At 43.0% G+C, this 17498-nt stretch overlaps 1 protein-coding gene across 5 annotated transcripts in view; it reads left to right on the top strand.

Annotated features, from left to right (window-relative positions):
• THSD7A (thrombospondin type 1 domain containing 7A) overlaps positions 1-17498 on the top strand; it is a 265935-nt gene that overhangs the window by 217668 nt on the left and 30769 nt on the right. For all 5 annotated transcript variants that reach the window (XM_083705189.1, XM_083705190.1, XM_083705193.1 and 2 more), the window contains 2 exons: positions 9893-10071; positions 16913-17046. In XM_083705189.1, the coding sequence (XP_083561315.1) occupies positions 9893-10071; positions 16913-17046 (313 nt within the window). The remainder of the gene's footprint in view (positions 1-9892; positions 10072-16912; positions 17047-17498) is intronic.

Below are 17498 nucleotides of genomic sequence, written 5' to 3'. Positions count from 1 at the left end.
AGAGTGAGATGAGCGCACAACCCTAGAGTCTGTCAAGACTGGCCCGTACGGGCAGGGGTACCTTTACCTTTACCTATGTTCGTGTATGGAAAACCAGTGTAGGGAAAACCAGATGTTTCCTAATGGCAAATTGGAGGATGAGGGCAAATAGTTCTGTCACTCACCTGAAATCATTTGCTTTGGTGTACTTTCCACTTAAATGGTGAGACTTGCATCCCAATAAACATGCTTAAGTTCAAGGTATTAGAATAAATGATATAGTGCCTTCTGGATGTCATGATAATCATAAATGTTGATGAGAGAATTCAATAACAGTTTAGTCAAAAGGTGCTGTGTCTGGTTTTCGTCTGTGTCTGGTTGCTGCATCATAGCACGTTAATGCGCAAGGAAGACTCTCTTGCCATTTTAACTAGTGTCATCGTTTCTAATCTCGCAGTGAGTCATGACCTGTGAGGTGTCCATTAGCATGAAAAACTAGGGAAGCCTCTCTTCAGTAAAGAAGGGACCAAACTGCTGATGCAGAAGATCAATTGCTGTGTGCCACTGAAGCCTTGGAGGCTAATCCTGAAAACAAGATAAAAGACATGCTGTTGTTCAATTCATCACTCCATGGGCTCCTGTGACATAGCCATGAATACAAATACTGTCAGGTAGACTGTAAATACCTTTGAAAGTCAAGGGAAATTCAAGAAGTGGTGTCCTTCACTAAACCTAGAAGATCAGTTCTGTACTTGCACAAAGTAAAAATATATTGGAGTATCAGTATCTGTATAATACATGGGTGCACAATTCCAAGTTTATATTTCTACAAATGTGTAGCTGCAAATGTTGATTCACCCACTTTCTGTGAGGTAGCTGTATCTTTTGAAAATGTGTCCGACATGATAAACATTGGGTTATTTATGAATTACAACGAGGGTTTTTGTTTTGCTGGAGAAAAGCTCATGTCTGCTCTCCCTCGGTTTTTTACTTTTATTATTTGAAGGTTTTCCCATTTATACTGCTTGGATCATTATTATCCATCTTTGTAACTAATCTGTATAGAAGACTGCCCAAGAAACTGGGGATGGTGAGATAGTCAACCCATATTTTATGGCTTTTAATCCAACCCGTGGAAGAGAATAAAATATATATTTAAAAACCTTTATGATCGCAGACTAAGTTGTGTGGCAGATTCATTTGGGGTGCTATATCTGCCGGACTTTCAGGTGTAATTCCTAAACTCTGTTGATCCGGTGTGATGCTTTCAGGGCCACATTAAGACTTAACAGGCAAGCAATATATTTCATCCCTACCCTCTTCTCACATATAAAGCAGATGCACATCAATTTATCATTTACATCAGAGGAGACTTACCTGTGACCCTGCAAATGTTGCTGGGCTGCAATTAATTCCCCTAGCCTCAGCCAGCATACCCAGTGTTCAGGAACAATGGGAGTTGTAGTCCAATATCTTCAAGGCAGCTGTGCTTTACATGAAAAAACCCATAGGTCAAAGAATCAAAACAACTTGGCCTCCTCCCCCCCATTACCTCATTACATTACATTTCTTTTTAAGTACTTACTTTCTCAGCTTGGCTCACTTCCAGCATGCCCCCCTTTCTTCTTTTCATGTCAAAAGACCACACATCCCACTTTATATTTTAATAGGGCTGCCATCTGAACAGCTGTCCCTTCACATGTACTTGGTGGCTCCCTGACTCACTTATCTTTTAATAGTGCTAACTAGCATGGTGCCGTTTTCAAGGATAAGTTGTTGAAGCCAGGTTCCCTATATAAACTGGGTGATTCATGAGTAGGGATGAGGGAGGAATTTGTTTCAGTTCATATTATAGAAGAATATATCAAATCCATACTTTCCAGAACAAGAAACAGCCATCCTTTGAAATTTGCACTTATCCAAAGTTTGTGATGCAGTTATCCAACCAAGCTATGCTTAATAATATATCAGGGGACATTGTGCATAAAAAATAATATGTTGGTAAAAATAACATACAAAAATGCACTATATTGGTGGAAATTGCTTCCTGAAACATATGCATTATTCGGAACTGTACCAAAATATGTTTATTAGGAGAAATTCACATTAAAATGCTAATAAATTTACACGAGAATTTAAAAAAACAACCCAAAACATTTGCAAATTGCTGCAGAAATGTGAAGAACCAAAGACTGGAAAAATGAGAAACTGAAAGATCCTTCCAACTCTGTTCAAGAGGATCTCATGAATCAACTTCCAGTACCTGAACAAGATGTTCATAGACAGTCCTTTTCCCATAACATCTCATCTGTACCTCATTTAATAATCACTTTTTCATGATAGGGTCACTCTGTGGGCTGGTTCAGATGTAACACGAAACCATGGTTTAGAGTTTACCAACCCAGATGGGTCGGGTAATAATAATAATAATAATAATAATAATAATAATAATAATAATCCAGTCCCACTTCCCTGTCCTTTCTTCCAGGAAAAGGTTTTTGCTTCTGTTTTGTTTTGTTTTATTAACCACAGGCCTCGTATTTCATCCACACCTGAACAAACAGCAATTAAGCTTAGCTACTGGTAATAGAAACAAGGTGACTTCACACCTTGGTTTTTGTACTTGGCTTGTTTAAATTAACCGTGGTTGGATGACATGCTGAACTGAGGCTAATATAAAGTGGAAGCTGAAGGCTGTGATCACTTCCTTACAACTGTACTAGTCAGAGGAAGAAAGAGGAGATGGAGCCCATGAAAACTCAGAGAGGTTAGGCTCAATCAATAATGGTTTAGTCTTACATGCAGACACAGCCTGCATGTTTATCTCTTTTCATATCATCCTGCATCTGTTCCTCCCATACACATACTTGCCATTCCTCTGATTTCTCCTTGCCATTTGCTCTTCTGTGTCCCTCGTTTTTTTCTCTATGAGTGGTTACATCCATTTTTCTTTGTCTGTGTTATTAAAACAGAAATATGGAAGAACATTTGGCCTACGCATGTGAAAGATGATAAATGTCTTGGCCAACTGTTGGGAACATCAGGTCAAAAGGCTGGAATTAAGTATTTTTCCATTACAATTAAGACTTAACCAATTTTGCAGATGTCCAGTTTCATCATGAGTCACATCGCATGACATTGTAAATACATTTAACAAAGCATAGTTTATGATTCTCAGCTTTGGGATGGGCATAGTAGTCTTTTTGAGCGTTTGCTATTGTCTGGAATTGTAAGAGGACTTGTATCTAAAAATCCATGTAGGTGTAACAGGAAGTGCTACACTGGTAGGGGATAGTCTGGTATTTCTGCTAGGAAGGCAAGAAGGCATGCAAAATAAGTACTTAGGAGCTATCCTGTTGCTTCCTAATAGTATAGAGGAAAAGTACTTCCTGTCTAGGGAGAAAGTACAAAACTATAGATATATCCCAAGGACTGCAAAGAACATGTTTGCTATCAGTATCAGGTTTTTATTTATTTAGTTTAAATGTATGAATCTGCTTGGTGTAATATTTAATGTGCTATAAAAAGCTAATGTTTAATGCAAATTATATAGTCCCCTGCAATTCGTATATTTAATTGCCCAAAGCCATGTTGGTCCATTAGAACTGCAACATAACCATAAATATCTTGACTAGGATTAACTAACAATCACAAAACAATTACTTTAATTATTTTGATGGGTGCATGTTTTCCTCTTTTGAACATTTGCAGTCTAACATAGTCCTGTGCATGTTTACTTAGAAGTTGGTTCGGTAGTACTTACTCATGGGTAGGTGTGTTTAGGATTCCAGTCCTACTTTTTAAAGAGATACATGGCTGACTTCTGTATTGGTCATAGAGAAACACAGCATCTGACTTCTCTTCTGCGTTTGCTCACAATGGGAGGAGTGGTGCTTCTGCTGGTGTGGAAAAATACTGAGTTGCCTGGACTATCTTGTGGTGATGTGTAGACAATATTTGCTTTTCCCATGTCTACCAAGATAGACAACTTTGTGCACTAACCTGATAACAGAATAGTAATATAGTATGACTAAGCAGCAAATATGTTGATTTAGCAATAAACAAGCTAAATAGAAGCTGATGGAAAAGAGACACCCAGTGACAGGCATTACCTAACCAGAGATGTGAAAATGAAGCAGTCCAGACGGTGGGCAAAGGAGACAGCTGGATCTTTCCATTCCTAACCAAAGTGAGCTTTAAGAATATGCTTGTTTTTGCAAATATACACACCGGCGAACTGAAATAATCCAGCATCTCTAGCAGACTCTAGTCCACAAAAGCTTAAGCCTCAATAACTCTCTTGGTCTTTAAGAGGTTTTAAAGCAGAGGTTGGATGGTCATCTGTCACGGATGCTTTAGTTGAGTTTCCTGAGTTGCAGGGGGTTGGACTAGATGACTCTTGAGGTGCCTTCCAAATCTACAATTCTATGTTTCTGTTACTCTTACCTAAGACTCTTTGTTATATTTGCAGTGAACTGTAGCTCTTCTATTTGAGGCCATTTTGTGGAGATGGAGTGGAGAAACTGCAGCCTTCCAGATGGTGTTGTATTCCAGCTCATAACCCTGACCACGGACCATGTTGATGGGATGGGAGTTAAGGTTTTACAGCATCTGGTGGACTGCAGGTTCCCCACTCTTGGCTGTGTATTGTGTGTGCCGATGCCTCGTGAATCAAAGTAGTTTTGAATGGTGCCATAATCAGCCAACACAAATGAGTCCCAGGAAGCCCCCAACATATGCCGAAAAACCAGCTTCCAGAGAGTATGTGGCTTTTGTCTTCAGTCCCGTCTAACTTTTCCATGGGCAGGTTCCCTATAGACTTGTTGCAATGCACCCCTGAAGCTTGTTCAGTTGAGCTTACATAAGCAATCTGTTAATATAGTAATGGGCATACTGCAGTTAGATAGTTTGGAATAAAAGAACACAAGTACTAAATATTGGATGGATTAGACTGCGATTTTAAATCATTTGAATTACGAATGTAATAGCATGTGCTTCTTTTTTAAAAAAAAAATCTTTAAAATACAGCTCATATGATACCAGCTTGCTGTAGTCCTTGCTCACTATCTCTCTTGCATTGGGTATTTGCCTGTTCTAAATGCTTCTGAAAGCACTGGCTAAGCATGTATCTTGTTTTTCTATACTGCCTCCCTAACTGCTTCTCAAATTTCATTTTGCATTAGGAGATTCGTTTATTACCATTACAGCATGTCTGCTGCTGCAATCTCTGTCTCCCATATGGCACTAGTGATACAGGGATGTTTGTGTTGTTGCAAGTTTGGGGATTTCCATTGTTGAAAGAGCCAGACAAGTTTATTGGCGAGTTAACGGCCCCTAAGTGTGGGTCCTTAGTATAAGAAATTAAGCTGCTCTGTGCCAGAGGGCAAATTGGGTGGTAGTGAGAAGACAGTGATCAGAGTTGGGTGTGAGAACTGGGCTAGAATCAGGCTGCTAGCAGCAGCCAGAGAATAAGAGCCATGCTTGAATCCAAGGTTGTATGGCTATGGGAAAAGGAAGACCTTTTGGGCTGTTAATGCTGTGAGCCCCTCCATTGTAGGCTCAGTTTGTACATATGTGTAAATAAGACATATCTCATAAAGGCAGCACAGTCTCTGCTGTCCCTCATTCTGAGGAAACTCAACCCTGGGTGAGCTCCTTGCAACCCCTGGAATCTTGCATCACTCAGAGATTGAGGTGGTGTACAACCGTATTATGGGTAGGCATTCCCCACCCTGGCATCAGCCATCAACACAGGGCATTTGTTGTTGTTGTTGTTGTTGTTTAGTTGTCTTAGTCATGTTCGACTCTCCATGACCCCATGAACCAGAGCATGCCTTGGAAACTCTCACTTTCTTCTCAAAGCTTCTCCTTTTTATGTCCCTGGAGTTTTCTTGGCAACATACTGGAGGGAATTGCCAGTTCCTTCTCCAGGTGGATCACATTTAGACTAAACTTTCAGCTATGACCTGTCTGTCTTGGGTGGCCCTGCACGGTGTAGCTCATAGCTTCTTGGAGTTATTCAAGCCCCTTTGCCACGACAAGGCAGTGATCCATGTAGGGGAACACAGGGCATAGGCGTTAGCAATCAGATTTAAGCCATGTGGGGGGTGTCTGGTTATCTCAGGGCCTGTTCAAACATTATCACATGGGCATGTATCGTATATCCACATATTCTTTCCTATGGTAATATTCAAGTGGTAGTCACAAGAAGCTGGGTACCAAATGTGACATACCCACACCTTCTTCCATGCATTTAATAAATGACTAAGTGAAGTGGCTCATCTTACAAGGATGTTGTAAGGATAATAGAATGCACTGAACCCTTGAAAAATATACCAGCCTCCCCCAACCTGGTGGCCTCCAGATGTTTGGGGCTGCAACTTGGAAGGTTTCTGTATGAGGGAGATGAGCAGTTACCTGTCAGAAATTCTGAAGAGGAGAGAGAGAGGAATCATGCCCCTCTTGTTGCTGAAATAATCCCTGGGGTGATGAATCCCTGAGTGAAGTGCACCAACTGCGAAAGCATTTCCTCTGAGGCCAGTTTCCTCAGCACGCAATCCTTTCAGCGGTGAAGGAGCAGCTCTGCTTGCTGCCAAAAAAATCCTTGGAGAATTGGCTGGAGGTAGCCAAGGGAGGAGGAGAACTGGGCTCAGAGGGCTATTTCCCCATCTTAAGGTCCCAGGATGAACGTAATCTGGTGAACCGGGTTCGTGTCCCTGCTCCTCCACATGCAGCTGCTGGGTGACCTTGGGCTAGTTATACTTCTTTGCAGTCTCTCAACCTCACTCACCTCACAGAGTGTTTGTTGTGGGGGAGGAAGGGAAAAGAGAATGTTGGCTGCTTTGAGACTCCTTTGGGTAGTGATAAAGTGGGATATCAAATCCAAATTCTTCTTCTTCTTCTTCTTCTTCTTCTTCTTCTTCTTCTTCTTCTTCTTCTTCTTCTTCTTCTTCTTCTTCTTCTCAAACTCCCAGTCCTACTTTGAGAGCACCGATCCTTTACTGCCAAGGACATTCCAGATTCGGTGTGTGTGTGTGCAAGGGGAGGGGGGTTGATGCAAGGGGTTGTTTCTATCCCTCCCCATTATTTTTCTGCAAGGGCCATGGGCCTGCTCTGCTCTTCAGTTTAACACAATGGATACCTGCATGTAGCCATACCTCTACAATAATACAAGAAACAAATGGGGTCTGCTATAAAATGCTGCAGTGTGGAGTGCTCCTATATTAGTGTTCCAGTCAACTAGCCATGCCCTCTCCCAGGATGCTCCATTTCATTCCATTCCCGATTGTAAGTCAGCATTCTGTAGCCCCTGAGCTTAGTTCTAATTTGGCCTTTTTTTTGCGGTATGCTTCCCCCTTAGGGGGTTGTTGCACTCCTTTGTGGTTTTTGTTCCATAAGCATCAGCCCTCATACCCAACATCAGAAACAGAAAGTTGGGGGGAATGATAATGGGATTTTGCTATACTGGTGGCCAGCTAACAGCAGTGTAGTTTGTTCAGGATCCTGCAGCTCTCTAGCGACGCCAATATTAACAGAGCATAGGATTGTATTGCTACAGAAGCAAGCGGATATAACAGTACAAAAATAACTGAATGGTAAAAAAAGAATAACCAGACATGATTGCATGTGTGTTATAGCCACCTCGAGTGCTTTGTTTTCAAGGTCAATAGTTTGCATGTAACGTCTGCTTCCAGAGCAGGTAGAAATCCCTAAATAAATGAATACGGTATATTGTCTCTTAAAAACAGTAAAATTCAGTTCTGTAGCCAGATGCTCACAAATGAAAGTTTTGAAACCCTTTCCTTGTGTTTAAGAATAGATACTCATGTGTAGTTTTTTGCCAGTCACATTCCTTTTTATTGCAGTCCCGTTGTTTAATACTCCAGAACTAAAATGGGTGAGCTGCTAAGCTATTTCCTAATGACCTGTCTTACTTTGAGGTGGGGTGGGGAGCCTGTGGAAGAATGGGAGCTTAAATGGACTCTTACATCACATTAGTTTGTGATGCCTGGAAGGGGGGGGGCAAAGAAAGTATTAACATATCTACAGGCTGGAGTTGTACAGGCCTTTGACCATAAGCATCAGTACTTTAAAGTACAAGTTGCACCTGTAAAATATTGCAGCCTATCCTCTCTCATTGAATGGAATGTTCCTGTTTGGGTGCCAGCCAGCCAGTCTTTCCTAAGACAATCCAGGATGTTCAAGATCAGGGGTCAGCAAACTTTTTCAGCAGGGGTCCGGTCCACTGTCCATCAGACCTTGTGGGAGGCCAGACTATATTTTGAAAAAAATATATGAATGAATTCCTATGCTCCACAAATAACCCACAGATGCATTTTAAATAAAACCACACATTCTACTCATGTAAAAACACCAGGCAGGCCCCACAAATAACCCAGAGATGCATTTTAAATAAAAGTACACATTCTACTCACGTAAAAACATGCTGATTCCCAGACCGTCTGCAGGCCAGATTTAGAAGTCGATTGGGCCGGTTCCAGCCCCCGGGCCTTAGTTTGCCTACGCATGTTCAAGATGCCCTATCTTTCCCACCCTATGCCCAATTTCCCCCTTTTTGTTTTCAAGCTGATACTTAGCATTCCCTGATTGCTGAGCACTATCAGTCCTCATAGGGCTGTTGTGGAGAGGGGTGTGTGTACCCCCCCTTTTGTATTTTTGAAACCTCAGGCTTCCCATTTGCATGCTGATCACTCCCTCTGTTTCCTCGGTAGCACCACTTCGCCTCCATTTCTGTCGGCCACCACCACCTGTGTTCGCAATTAGCGGGAGTGATGTCGCATATTTTATACACCGCGCATAGTGCAAAGTGTACTTTTGCATCAAAGTCTTCTGGCGGCGGGGGGTGGGGAGAGAGTTCTAAGGCTTGTGGCAATAGACCCTTGTTTAGCCTAATCGAACTACTATCACCATTAAACCCATCAACACTTGGAGAAAGCATCTGTGTTTCCTTCGGAGCATTTACAAGTGAGGGCAGATGGCTGTTAATCTGCAGATCATTGATGTGGCAGATCACACTCTCTCCTCCCCTCTTAGACCCGATAGATAAAATGTTAAGTTCACTGGTTTCAAGAGGATCAGGCGCCTTTGGTCTGGCTGGTATGCAAACATATGTTGCAGCCACCATGAGATATTCCTTGCTTCAGCTGTGGAAGGGGTGCGCTGATAAACTGGCTCACGAGACCTTTCATTCAATATACCTCTGTGGAGTGACAGTGATGTAATGAGAGACAGGGCAGCGTCAGTTACGTTCCAGCTGTCAAAAAGTCAGAGAACGGCAGATACCAGATGAGCATGAATCCTAATAAGACACCGCAGCAGGTGCTCAGATATTACCCCAGCGCTGTCTCTGGGTGCGTGTATCTGCTTCTTAGTTGAATTTTAATATCGTCCTAATGATGAAGAAATTTCTGCGCTCACAGACTTCTGCCAAGTCAGAGTTTGAATCCTGAAAGCACACACTGTAGGTGGATGGGAGGGAGGGCTTCATATACATGCCTGTCTCTCCAAGCGCTAGAATGTGGGGGGTCACCCAATGAAATTATGGGTAGTCGATGCAGGGAGGACAAAACATGGTGCCTCTTTTCATTTATGTAGTGATGGCCACTAGTTTAGAGGGCTTTAATGGGGATTAGACAAATCTGTGGAAGAGAGAGGGTATCAGTGTCTATTAGCCAGTGAAACTGAACCTCTGTGTTCGTCAGTGATGTGCCCCCGGATACCAGCTGCTGGGAGGCAGCTGCAAGAGAAGGTAATTGCCTCTATCGCAGGCTCATGGGCTTCTTGGAAGAATCTGGCTAGCCACTATGGGGAGCAGGATGCTGGCCTCATTTGGCTTTTGGTCTGCTCCAGCAAGGCTCTTACGTCCTGGCGTTGTTGTTTTGTCTCCACCCAGGGTACATCGAGGAAGCTTGCATCATCCCCTGCCCCTCGGACTGCAAGCTCAGCGAGTGGTCCAACTGGTCTCGCTGCAGTAAATCCTGTGGCAGTGGGGTGAAAGTCAGGTCCAAATGGCTCCGGGAGAAGCCCTACAATGGCGGAAGGCCTTGCCCCAAGTTGGATCATGTCAATCAGGTAATTCTCAGCACATTGCCATCCATCATTCTTTTACATTTCAAAACTGAGTTGTTCTCTCTCCTGAATACATCACTGAAGAGAAGGCTATCAAAATACATAGAGCATCCTCCAATGGTTTTTTAAATTCACTTAGTCTAAGTTGTCTTCCCTCACTTTGATGCTTTTTACGTATTTGGAGTCAGTTCAATGCCTGCTCACTCTTTTCTTTCCTTCTTAGCATGTGGGATCCTTGTTGGTTAATACTAGGACAGCAGCCTTTAATCATTCAGTTTTAGATTAATTGATTAACAGTGTTTTTAATGGACTAAAAAGAGACCCTAAACAATCAAAAACACTCAAATTAATATTGTTACAAGCAACCTCCATCTCCACTGAGCGATGCGAGAGACTTCAAGGACCCTGGCACTTGCCCAGGGCTTGTGTGTCCTTCTGGGAATAAGGCACAGCGGAGACTGTGGTGTCTTTATTATATATGGTTTATTTACACATATGTACAACCAGGCCTTTTTTTACAGCCAGAACACAGTTCCAGCACCTCTCAGGTGGGTGCCATTGCCATTATAAGAGAACAAGAGAGGTGTTCATGGTGAGTTCCGGCACCTCTTTTTCTAGAAAAATAGCACTGTATACCACCTGGACCTAGATGAAGAGATTGCAGAGCATCCACATCCCAAGAGGGCCTGGTTTCCTTCATAAGAGGAGCAAAAAGCCATGCTCTGTGTCTCTTATGTTCCCTCCTGTCACAGCCAGCCCACATCATGTTCTGCCCCTGCTTCTCTGCTTCCCAAACCAAGCTGACACTTTCCCCCTGTTGGCTTACGTCATCCACTTTGAAATCCTAACCCTTTTGGTCTCTGCCCATCAACACACAGCTGGAGGAGGGTCTCCCCTCTTTGTCTGGCAGTCTTTTCTCTCTCTTGATAGGTTCCCTGATGGGCATCACCCATCTTTGTCTCCTCTGTGCCTTACACTCAGCTAGTCCTGTCAGGCTGGCCTGACTCATTAGCATAAGCTGCATCTAGCAGCCTTTGGCACAGTTTAATCAAACCTTGATTAATTCTACCTTTTACTAAATCCAAGAATTATGGGTGCCTTGCACCCACAAAACTGGCACCCCGACATATAATGATATTTAAAATATTATAAATCAGTGTGTACAGGCTAAAAGCTTTCCTGTTGGATAGGAAGGCCAAACTTACACCCTAATAACTGTTAATATATTCTATTGTTGTACTGTGTATTTGGGTCTTTGGGCCACAACAAAGCTCACTCTGTGTGTGTGTGTGTGTGTGTGTGTGTGTGTGTGTAAATAGTTATAACAGCTGAAGATAGCAGGCACCGCCTTAAAAGAGGCATCGCTTTTTCACTCTCACAATAAAGGGATTTTAAGATGGGTATTTGTCCTGCGACATATGGGCCTTGTAAAAAACAAAGCACCCCTCTCCCACTCCCAGCAACATTATTGTTTTAATAATATGCTGATTTAATTATTTAATGGATTAAAACTCAACTACCAACTCACGTTTCTTTAATTGGCGACAGCCCTAATTCATAATGGTTCATTGGTATTCTAGGGGAATGTTCTTTTATATGTTTGACCAGACCAAGAGGGGAGCGATGGGGAGGGCTTTGTGTGTAAGCGTGAAGGAGATCATAGTCATATGCAGGAGAATCTTAATGTTGATGCTGAACCATCGATGGATGTTTAATAAGCTCTAGATGTGCATGGCCTCTGCTCTTGGTTTCATGACAAACTGAACAGAAGGGGGGGGGAGGAAAAGGGTTTTGTGCATCTTCTCAGACTTGATTAATGCCCACCTTGAGTTTTGATTTAATCTGCATTCCCCCCAGCAAATGAAACAGCCCAAGTTTTCATTTCCATAAATTCCCTTGTAGTGGGGAGCTGGGAAGAAGATGCAAAAGTGGGGGGTGGGGATGTTGGCGGTTCTCATCTAAATAAGATGTGCATTTACTGGATGCCATTGTGTTGACATTTTGCAGGCACAGAAGGAAATGGCCTGCTGATTTGATTTTCCACTTAAGAGGATGTAATTAGTTCTAGTTTAGAACATAATAAGTGTTAAACTAAAGCTAATAAACCAAGTTTGTAATCCAATTTAACACCAAACAAAAGTAGGCATGAAGGCTAGGTTGTGCGGTGAGGTATTCATAGCGGGGTAAAAACATTTTAATAGGAGGGGCTGATAGCAAATCTACTGCTTTCAGACTAATTCACAGTACTTAGAAACATGCTTTCTTTCTCTAGATAACAAAAATAGTAAATGGTTAGATATCTGTGGTCTAAAGATAGTGAGAGGTTTATTTCTACAACGATGCTGCCCTCTAATGGTGGCTAGTGTCATAAGGTCCTTAGCTTTTTGTTAGAAGGCTTCACCCAGATCTGCCCATGTCTAGTGCTAATCTTCAAGTGTTTCTCTTTATGTGCTTCCTCCTTCTAAAATTGAAGTCTTGCCCTTTTTAATTTTTGAACTGAATTTGCCCTGTTGCACACACAAACCCATCTATTGGTGTTCATGGATTGGGAAATGGTTATGGGTTGCTTCCCCCCGTCCCCTCCAACCTAAAGAAAGTGCCAGATAAAATTATCAAAGTTTCTAGATGAGCAGCTGTAATGCATAGCTACAAATCCACCAGTAATAATAAAGAAAATGACAAGGCAGGGCAGAAAGAAGAACAGCACAAAGCAGCGTTGTAAGTTAACCCATAAAAATTACTAGCTTATTAGGCAGAGGAGAGACAGCAGCCCACTGGATTTCTGTACAGCAAAGGAAACTTCTCTAATCTGGCAGCCAGCTTAGTTTCCATGCTAGGTAAAGAAGAAGGTGCTCCTCTGCCAGCCTGTTCATTGCTCATTCACCTGCATACATTTTTATATTCTTGCTTACATGGGACACAGGTGGCGCCTTGGTCTAAAGCACTGAGACTCTTGAGCTTGCCGATCATAAGGTCAGCCATTCAAATCTGCATGACAGGGTGAGCTCCTGTCGCTTTGTCCCAGCTCCTGCCAACCTAGTAGTTCAAAAGCATAGCATACCACTGCAAGTAGATAAATAGGTACCGCTGCGGTGGGAAGGTAAACAGCATTTCCATGCACTCTGGCTTCTGTCATCGTGTTCCGTTGCACCAGAAGCAATTTAGTCATGCTGGCCACATGGACCCACAAAGCTGCCTGTGGACAAATGCCGGCTTCCTCAGCCTGAAAGTGGAGATGAGCGCCGCACCCCATAGTTGCCTTTGACTGGACTTAACCATCCGGGGTCCTTTACCTTTTACCTTTACCTATACTTGCCTACATGCAAACACCTGTGATAGCTTGTGGCTATCAGGCAAATGCTGAAATACAAAGCAGCTCTGGACCAATGACACAAATGTTGGTCCTTCTAATGAGACAGGAGGTTTTGCATGAAGAGGAAAAAACGTGGGTGCAGGAAGGGGTGCTTGCAGCTGATCACAAACTGCAGTGTTCTGATGCAGTGGGCCTGAATGTATCATGTCCTTGTGCAGTTTTCTGCAGTAGATGCCTGACAGGGGATGAGGAACTGCTGGTCTGGATGCAACTGATGCCACAGCAGCAGTAAAAAGCAATGCAATTGCATACAGTCTGGAGCACAATTCCAAATGGGATGTTCTAAAGAGCCGAAAGCTTAGCCTTAGAGGATGCATCTTTTAATATTAAATACACTTCGCTCTAAATCTGTAAGTGTGGAAATCCCACACATGAAGCCTGTGTCAGTGGCCAGACAGCTGCTTGAGGCTGTGTAATTAATCTGCACCTTATCTCCAGCTTAAAGGAAATCAAGAAGCTAAATACAAGTTCTGTGTTTGCAATGAAAGCAGCACATGGAAAGCATTATAACATAAAATACTGAAACATAAAGGTAAGGTTCAGTAGATGGAGTAGGCCTAGAGAAGAGTTTAAATTAATTTATTCATTGGGCATTCTGTTATATTGTTGCTGGATTTTTTCCTCTTCTTAAATGTTTGTTAGGCACCTCAGGCAATGAAGGGGTAGAGAATGGACTAAGACTGCAATCCTAACCCCATTTACCTGGGAGGAAGCCCCATTGAATTCAAGAAGATATTCTTCTACTGAGTAGACATGGTTAGAATTGCACTGTAACTTAAGTAACTGAAATCAAGTAAAAACTGTAGGTTCCTAAATTACAAAAGCAAAAGAATGACTTCTTAGTTTTTCTCTTAGGTACTGCAAATGAAACAAACACGAAGAAATTCCGCAGCTTCAGGAGAATAGTTTAATGACCAAAGAAGTCTCCGTCTCAAATGGGTATCTAGCCACACAAGGCTCTTAATCAGAGAACTGTATAGCCAATACAGTGGACACCAGTAAAAATAACCCATTCCCCCCAGTAAGAAGCACATAAAATAAACAAATTCCATAGACTATAAGGTGTTGAAGAGGCACCAATAATGTTTCAAAGAAGCATTGCTTATTCATCACAGATAACATACAGTAGATGAATAGTACACCAACTAAAGGTGGAGTCCTATCGTTCCCAGGAGGGTGACTGAGAAGCCTTAGGATGTGGTGAAAGGGTTGGGCCGCTAGCAGAAAGGGAAGCCTGTCATCAGGGGCTCCCTGGTGGAAAGAAACCTCCACTTCCAGTGGTATTCCCCAGGTGGTTGAGACCAAAAGAAGGCCTTTCAGCAATGTGTCCTGGAGACCATGTATTTACCAAATTGTAAATGATCAGTGCCATCAGTGGACAGAGAATAATAATTTAATAATGTGCTACAAACAGGGTGGATTTAGGGGGGCGCAACCAGTTTGGTCACACTAGGTGTGGAGCTGCAGGGAGTGTTGCAACTAGGAAGTAGACTGGAAGGCAAAAGGTGGGGATGCCAAATTTGGGTGTTGCACAGGATGCCACATTGAAATTTAAGATCCCAAGGTCCGCCACTTTAGTCAGAGCCCGGCCATTCTGCAGAAGCTTGTCTCTAGGCAGCAGCTTCAAAGAAGTGCTTTCCAGCAATGTGAGAGAATAGAGGCAGAAACCTGCTTAGAGTAGACCTGTTGAAAACGGTGGGGTTAACTTAGGTTTCATTGATTTCCATGGATCTGCTTTAAGTATGGGCTCGCCCTTGCATTTTGCAAGGGTTGCCGCTTTTTAGGTTGATGAGCTTCATGCTTTGAAGGAGCATTACTATTTCCGATTATCCATTTTGCTTCCTAACTATTGTTTTTATTTACCTTTGCTTGTTCCCTTGCGTTCATGGCCAACACCTGCCCCAGGCTCAGGTAAGAGTCTGTGAAACAGATGCACTGCCTTCAAGCATGCTTCCGGATAAAATCCCCTAATATGTGCCTTGTTTGCCTCCTCTGGGTGTAACTTTTCCTTAAGACTGTACATACGCTACCTGTCATATGTTCATGTATACAACTGCAACTGGCTTCATCAACAGTGGAAGAGGGGAGAAAATGGAGATGGACACAGAAAGCTGAATGAAAAACAGGTTATAGCTGTATTACAAACAGCCATTCCAAGGGCTGGTATATAGGCAGAAATGACTGATAAGGAACCCAGGGGATAGTGTGAGAGAAAAGGAAGCAGGGACAAGCTTGCCCAACCCACTCCCTCTGTAGCCAACCAAGAGTTGAAGAGTGACTCTGTCTGTAGTAGGAAACCTGTTCTGCCTACATAGGCTTCTTGTGTGTTCTAGAACCCTGGGAAATTAGGGTTTTAAAATATACAAGGAGCCTGCAGAAGTTGGCTGCGCTGGCATGGCATAAGGCCAACCAAGGGGTGGGTGATGATGGTGAGGAATCCTATGAAAAAGTCCAGTGGAGGTGGAAGTCTTGTCTTGGTAGACCTCTTCAGTCCCAGCACACTGCTTCCATCTCATTCTCTCCCCTTTTTTCCTGCCACACCAAGCACAGTCACTTTAAAGCACAGATAAGCATATGCTAATGGAATATCAAGTGTCTCATATTTCATAAGGGGCCAAAATGCTACGCAAACCTAAAAAGTTATCACTCCTAAGGCGTATTAGGTTCTTCAGACACCCATAGCTACATTTGGCAATGGGGTGGGCCAGAGTCTCTGGAGTCTGGAAACAGTGTCAACAGCTGCCAGGCTAAGTCAAAACTAAGATCTCGTTTAAGAATGACTGGCCCAAGGTAAGTCCCTGGGATGTCAGTCTCTGAGCCCAACACAAATGAGGCTGGGAGACAAAATGCAGGGCAGAGGAACAAGTAAACATCTAACAGGCGGGACTGTGAGCTGACAACAACCAAGAGGAAGTACAGGAGCTAGAAGCATAGCAAGGCCTTGCCAAAAATCTGGGATATTTATCCTGTAGAAACACCTGGGAGCAAGGCCCATTTTACTCAAAGGGGCTCCCGAGTAGAATTGCATGGAGGTGCACGGCAAGATAGGCTCCTATTAAGGTGCACAAAAAGTGAGACAGGTGCTGCTGAGGATTAAAGACTGATGTGATAATAGGGTAGGAAGGCAATTTCAGGAAGAGGAGTTGAAGAGCAATTGCCCTGAAATTCCTCCCACCTGACCTTGTGCAGCAGCTGCTCAAAAAGAGAGACAAAAGCCTCACAATTGTGTGTCTCAAGGGGGCAGAGTGAGCGAAGACAGGCCTTGCTGGAAGGCTAATTTTATATACTCTTGCTTGTCAGTGCTGACTGCAAATGCATGCCTGCTAACTTCCACAGCAAATGATTCCCCCCCCCACACTTTAATGGAAAGTACTGTTTTCCGATAAATAAAGCTTAAGATATTTCTGATTCCAGTTGTTAAGTTGCACACTTGCACATAAAGCAAGTTTGTGTTTTGTGTGTGCATTCCAGGTATATGAGGTAGTCCCGTGCCACAGCGACTGCAGCCAGTACATCGGGGTCACTGAGCCCTGGAGCGTGTGCAAAGTGACAAACGTGGACTTAAAGGAGAATTGTGGAGAAGGTGTGCAAACCAGGAAAGTAAGGTGAGCAAAACTGTCAATTCCAAGTGAGGAGCAGGGGAGCGTTCATCCTTAAAGACAAATTTTGTTTGGAATAGTAGTTTCTAGCAGAAAAAGTCTCTACTACCATATCTTGGAACAATCCATCCATCCCAGGAATGATTTTGAAATTGTGATTCCTAATTTAATTTCCAGGGCAGATGGCTTTAGTGTGCTGAAAGTCATAAAAGGATTTTGAATATACAGTCGTACCTCAGGTTAAGTACTTAATTCGTTCCGGAGGTCTGTTCTTAACCTGAAACTGTTCTTAACCTGAAGAACCACTTTAGCTAATGGGGCCTCCTGCTGCCACCATGCCACCGGAGCACGATTTCTGTTCACATCCTGAGGCAAAGTTCTTAACCCGAGGTACTATTTCTGGGTTAGCGGAGTCTGTAACCTGAAGCGTATGTAACCCGAGGTACCACTGTACAAGT

The sequence above is a fragment of the Podarcis gaigeae genome (genome assembly GCF_964106915.1).
Source record: "Podarcis gaigeae genome assembly, chromosome: 12".
Classification (NCBI taxonomy): domain Eukaryota; kingdom Metazoa; phylum Chordata; class Lepidosauria; order Squamata; family Lacertidae; genus Podarcis; species Podarcis gaigeae.
Note: the sequence above shows the minus strand (reverse complement) of the source record. Positions and strands in the feature narration are given on the sequence as shown.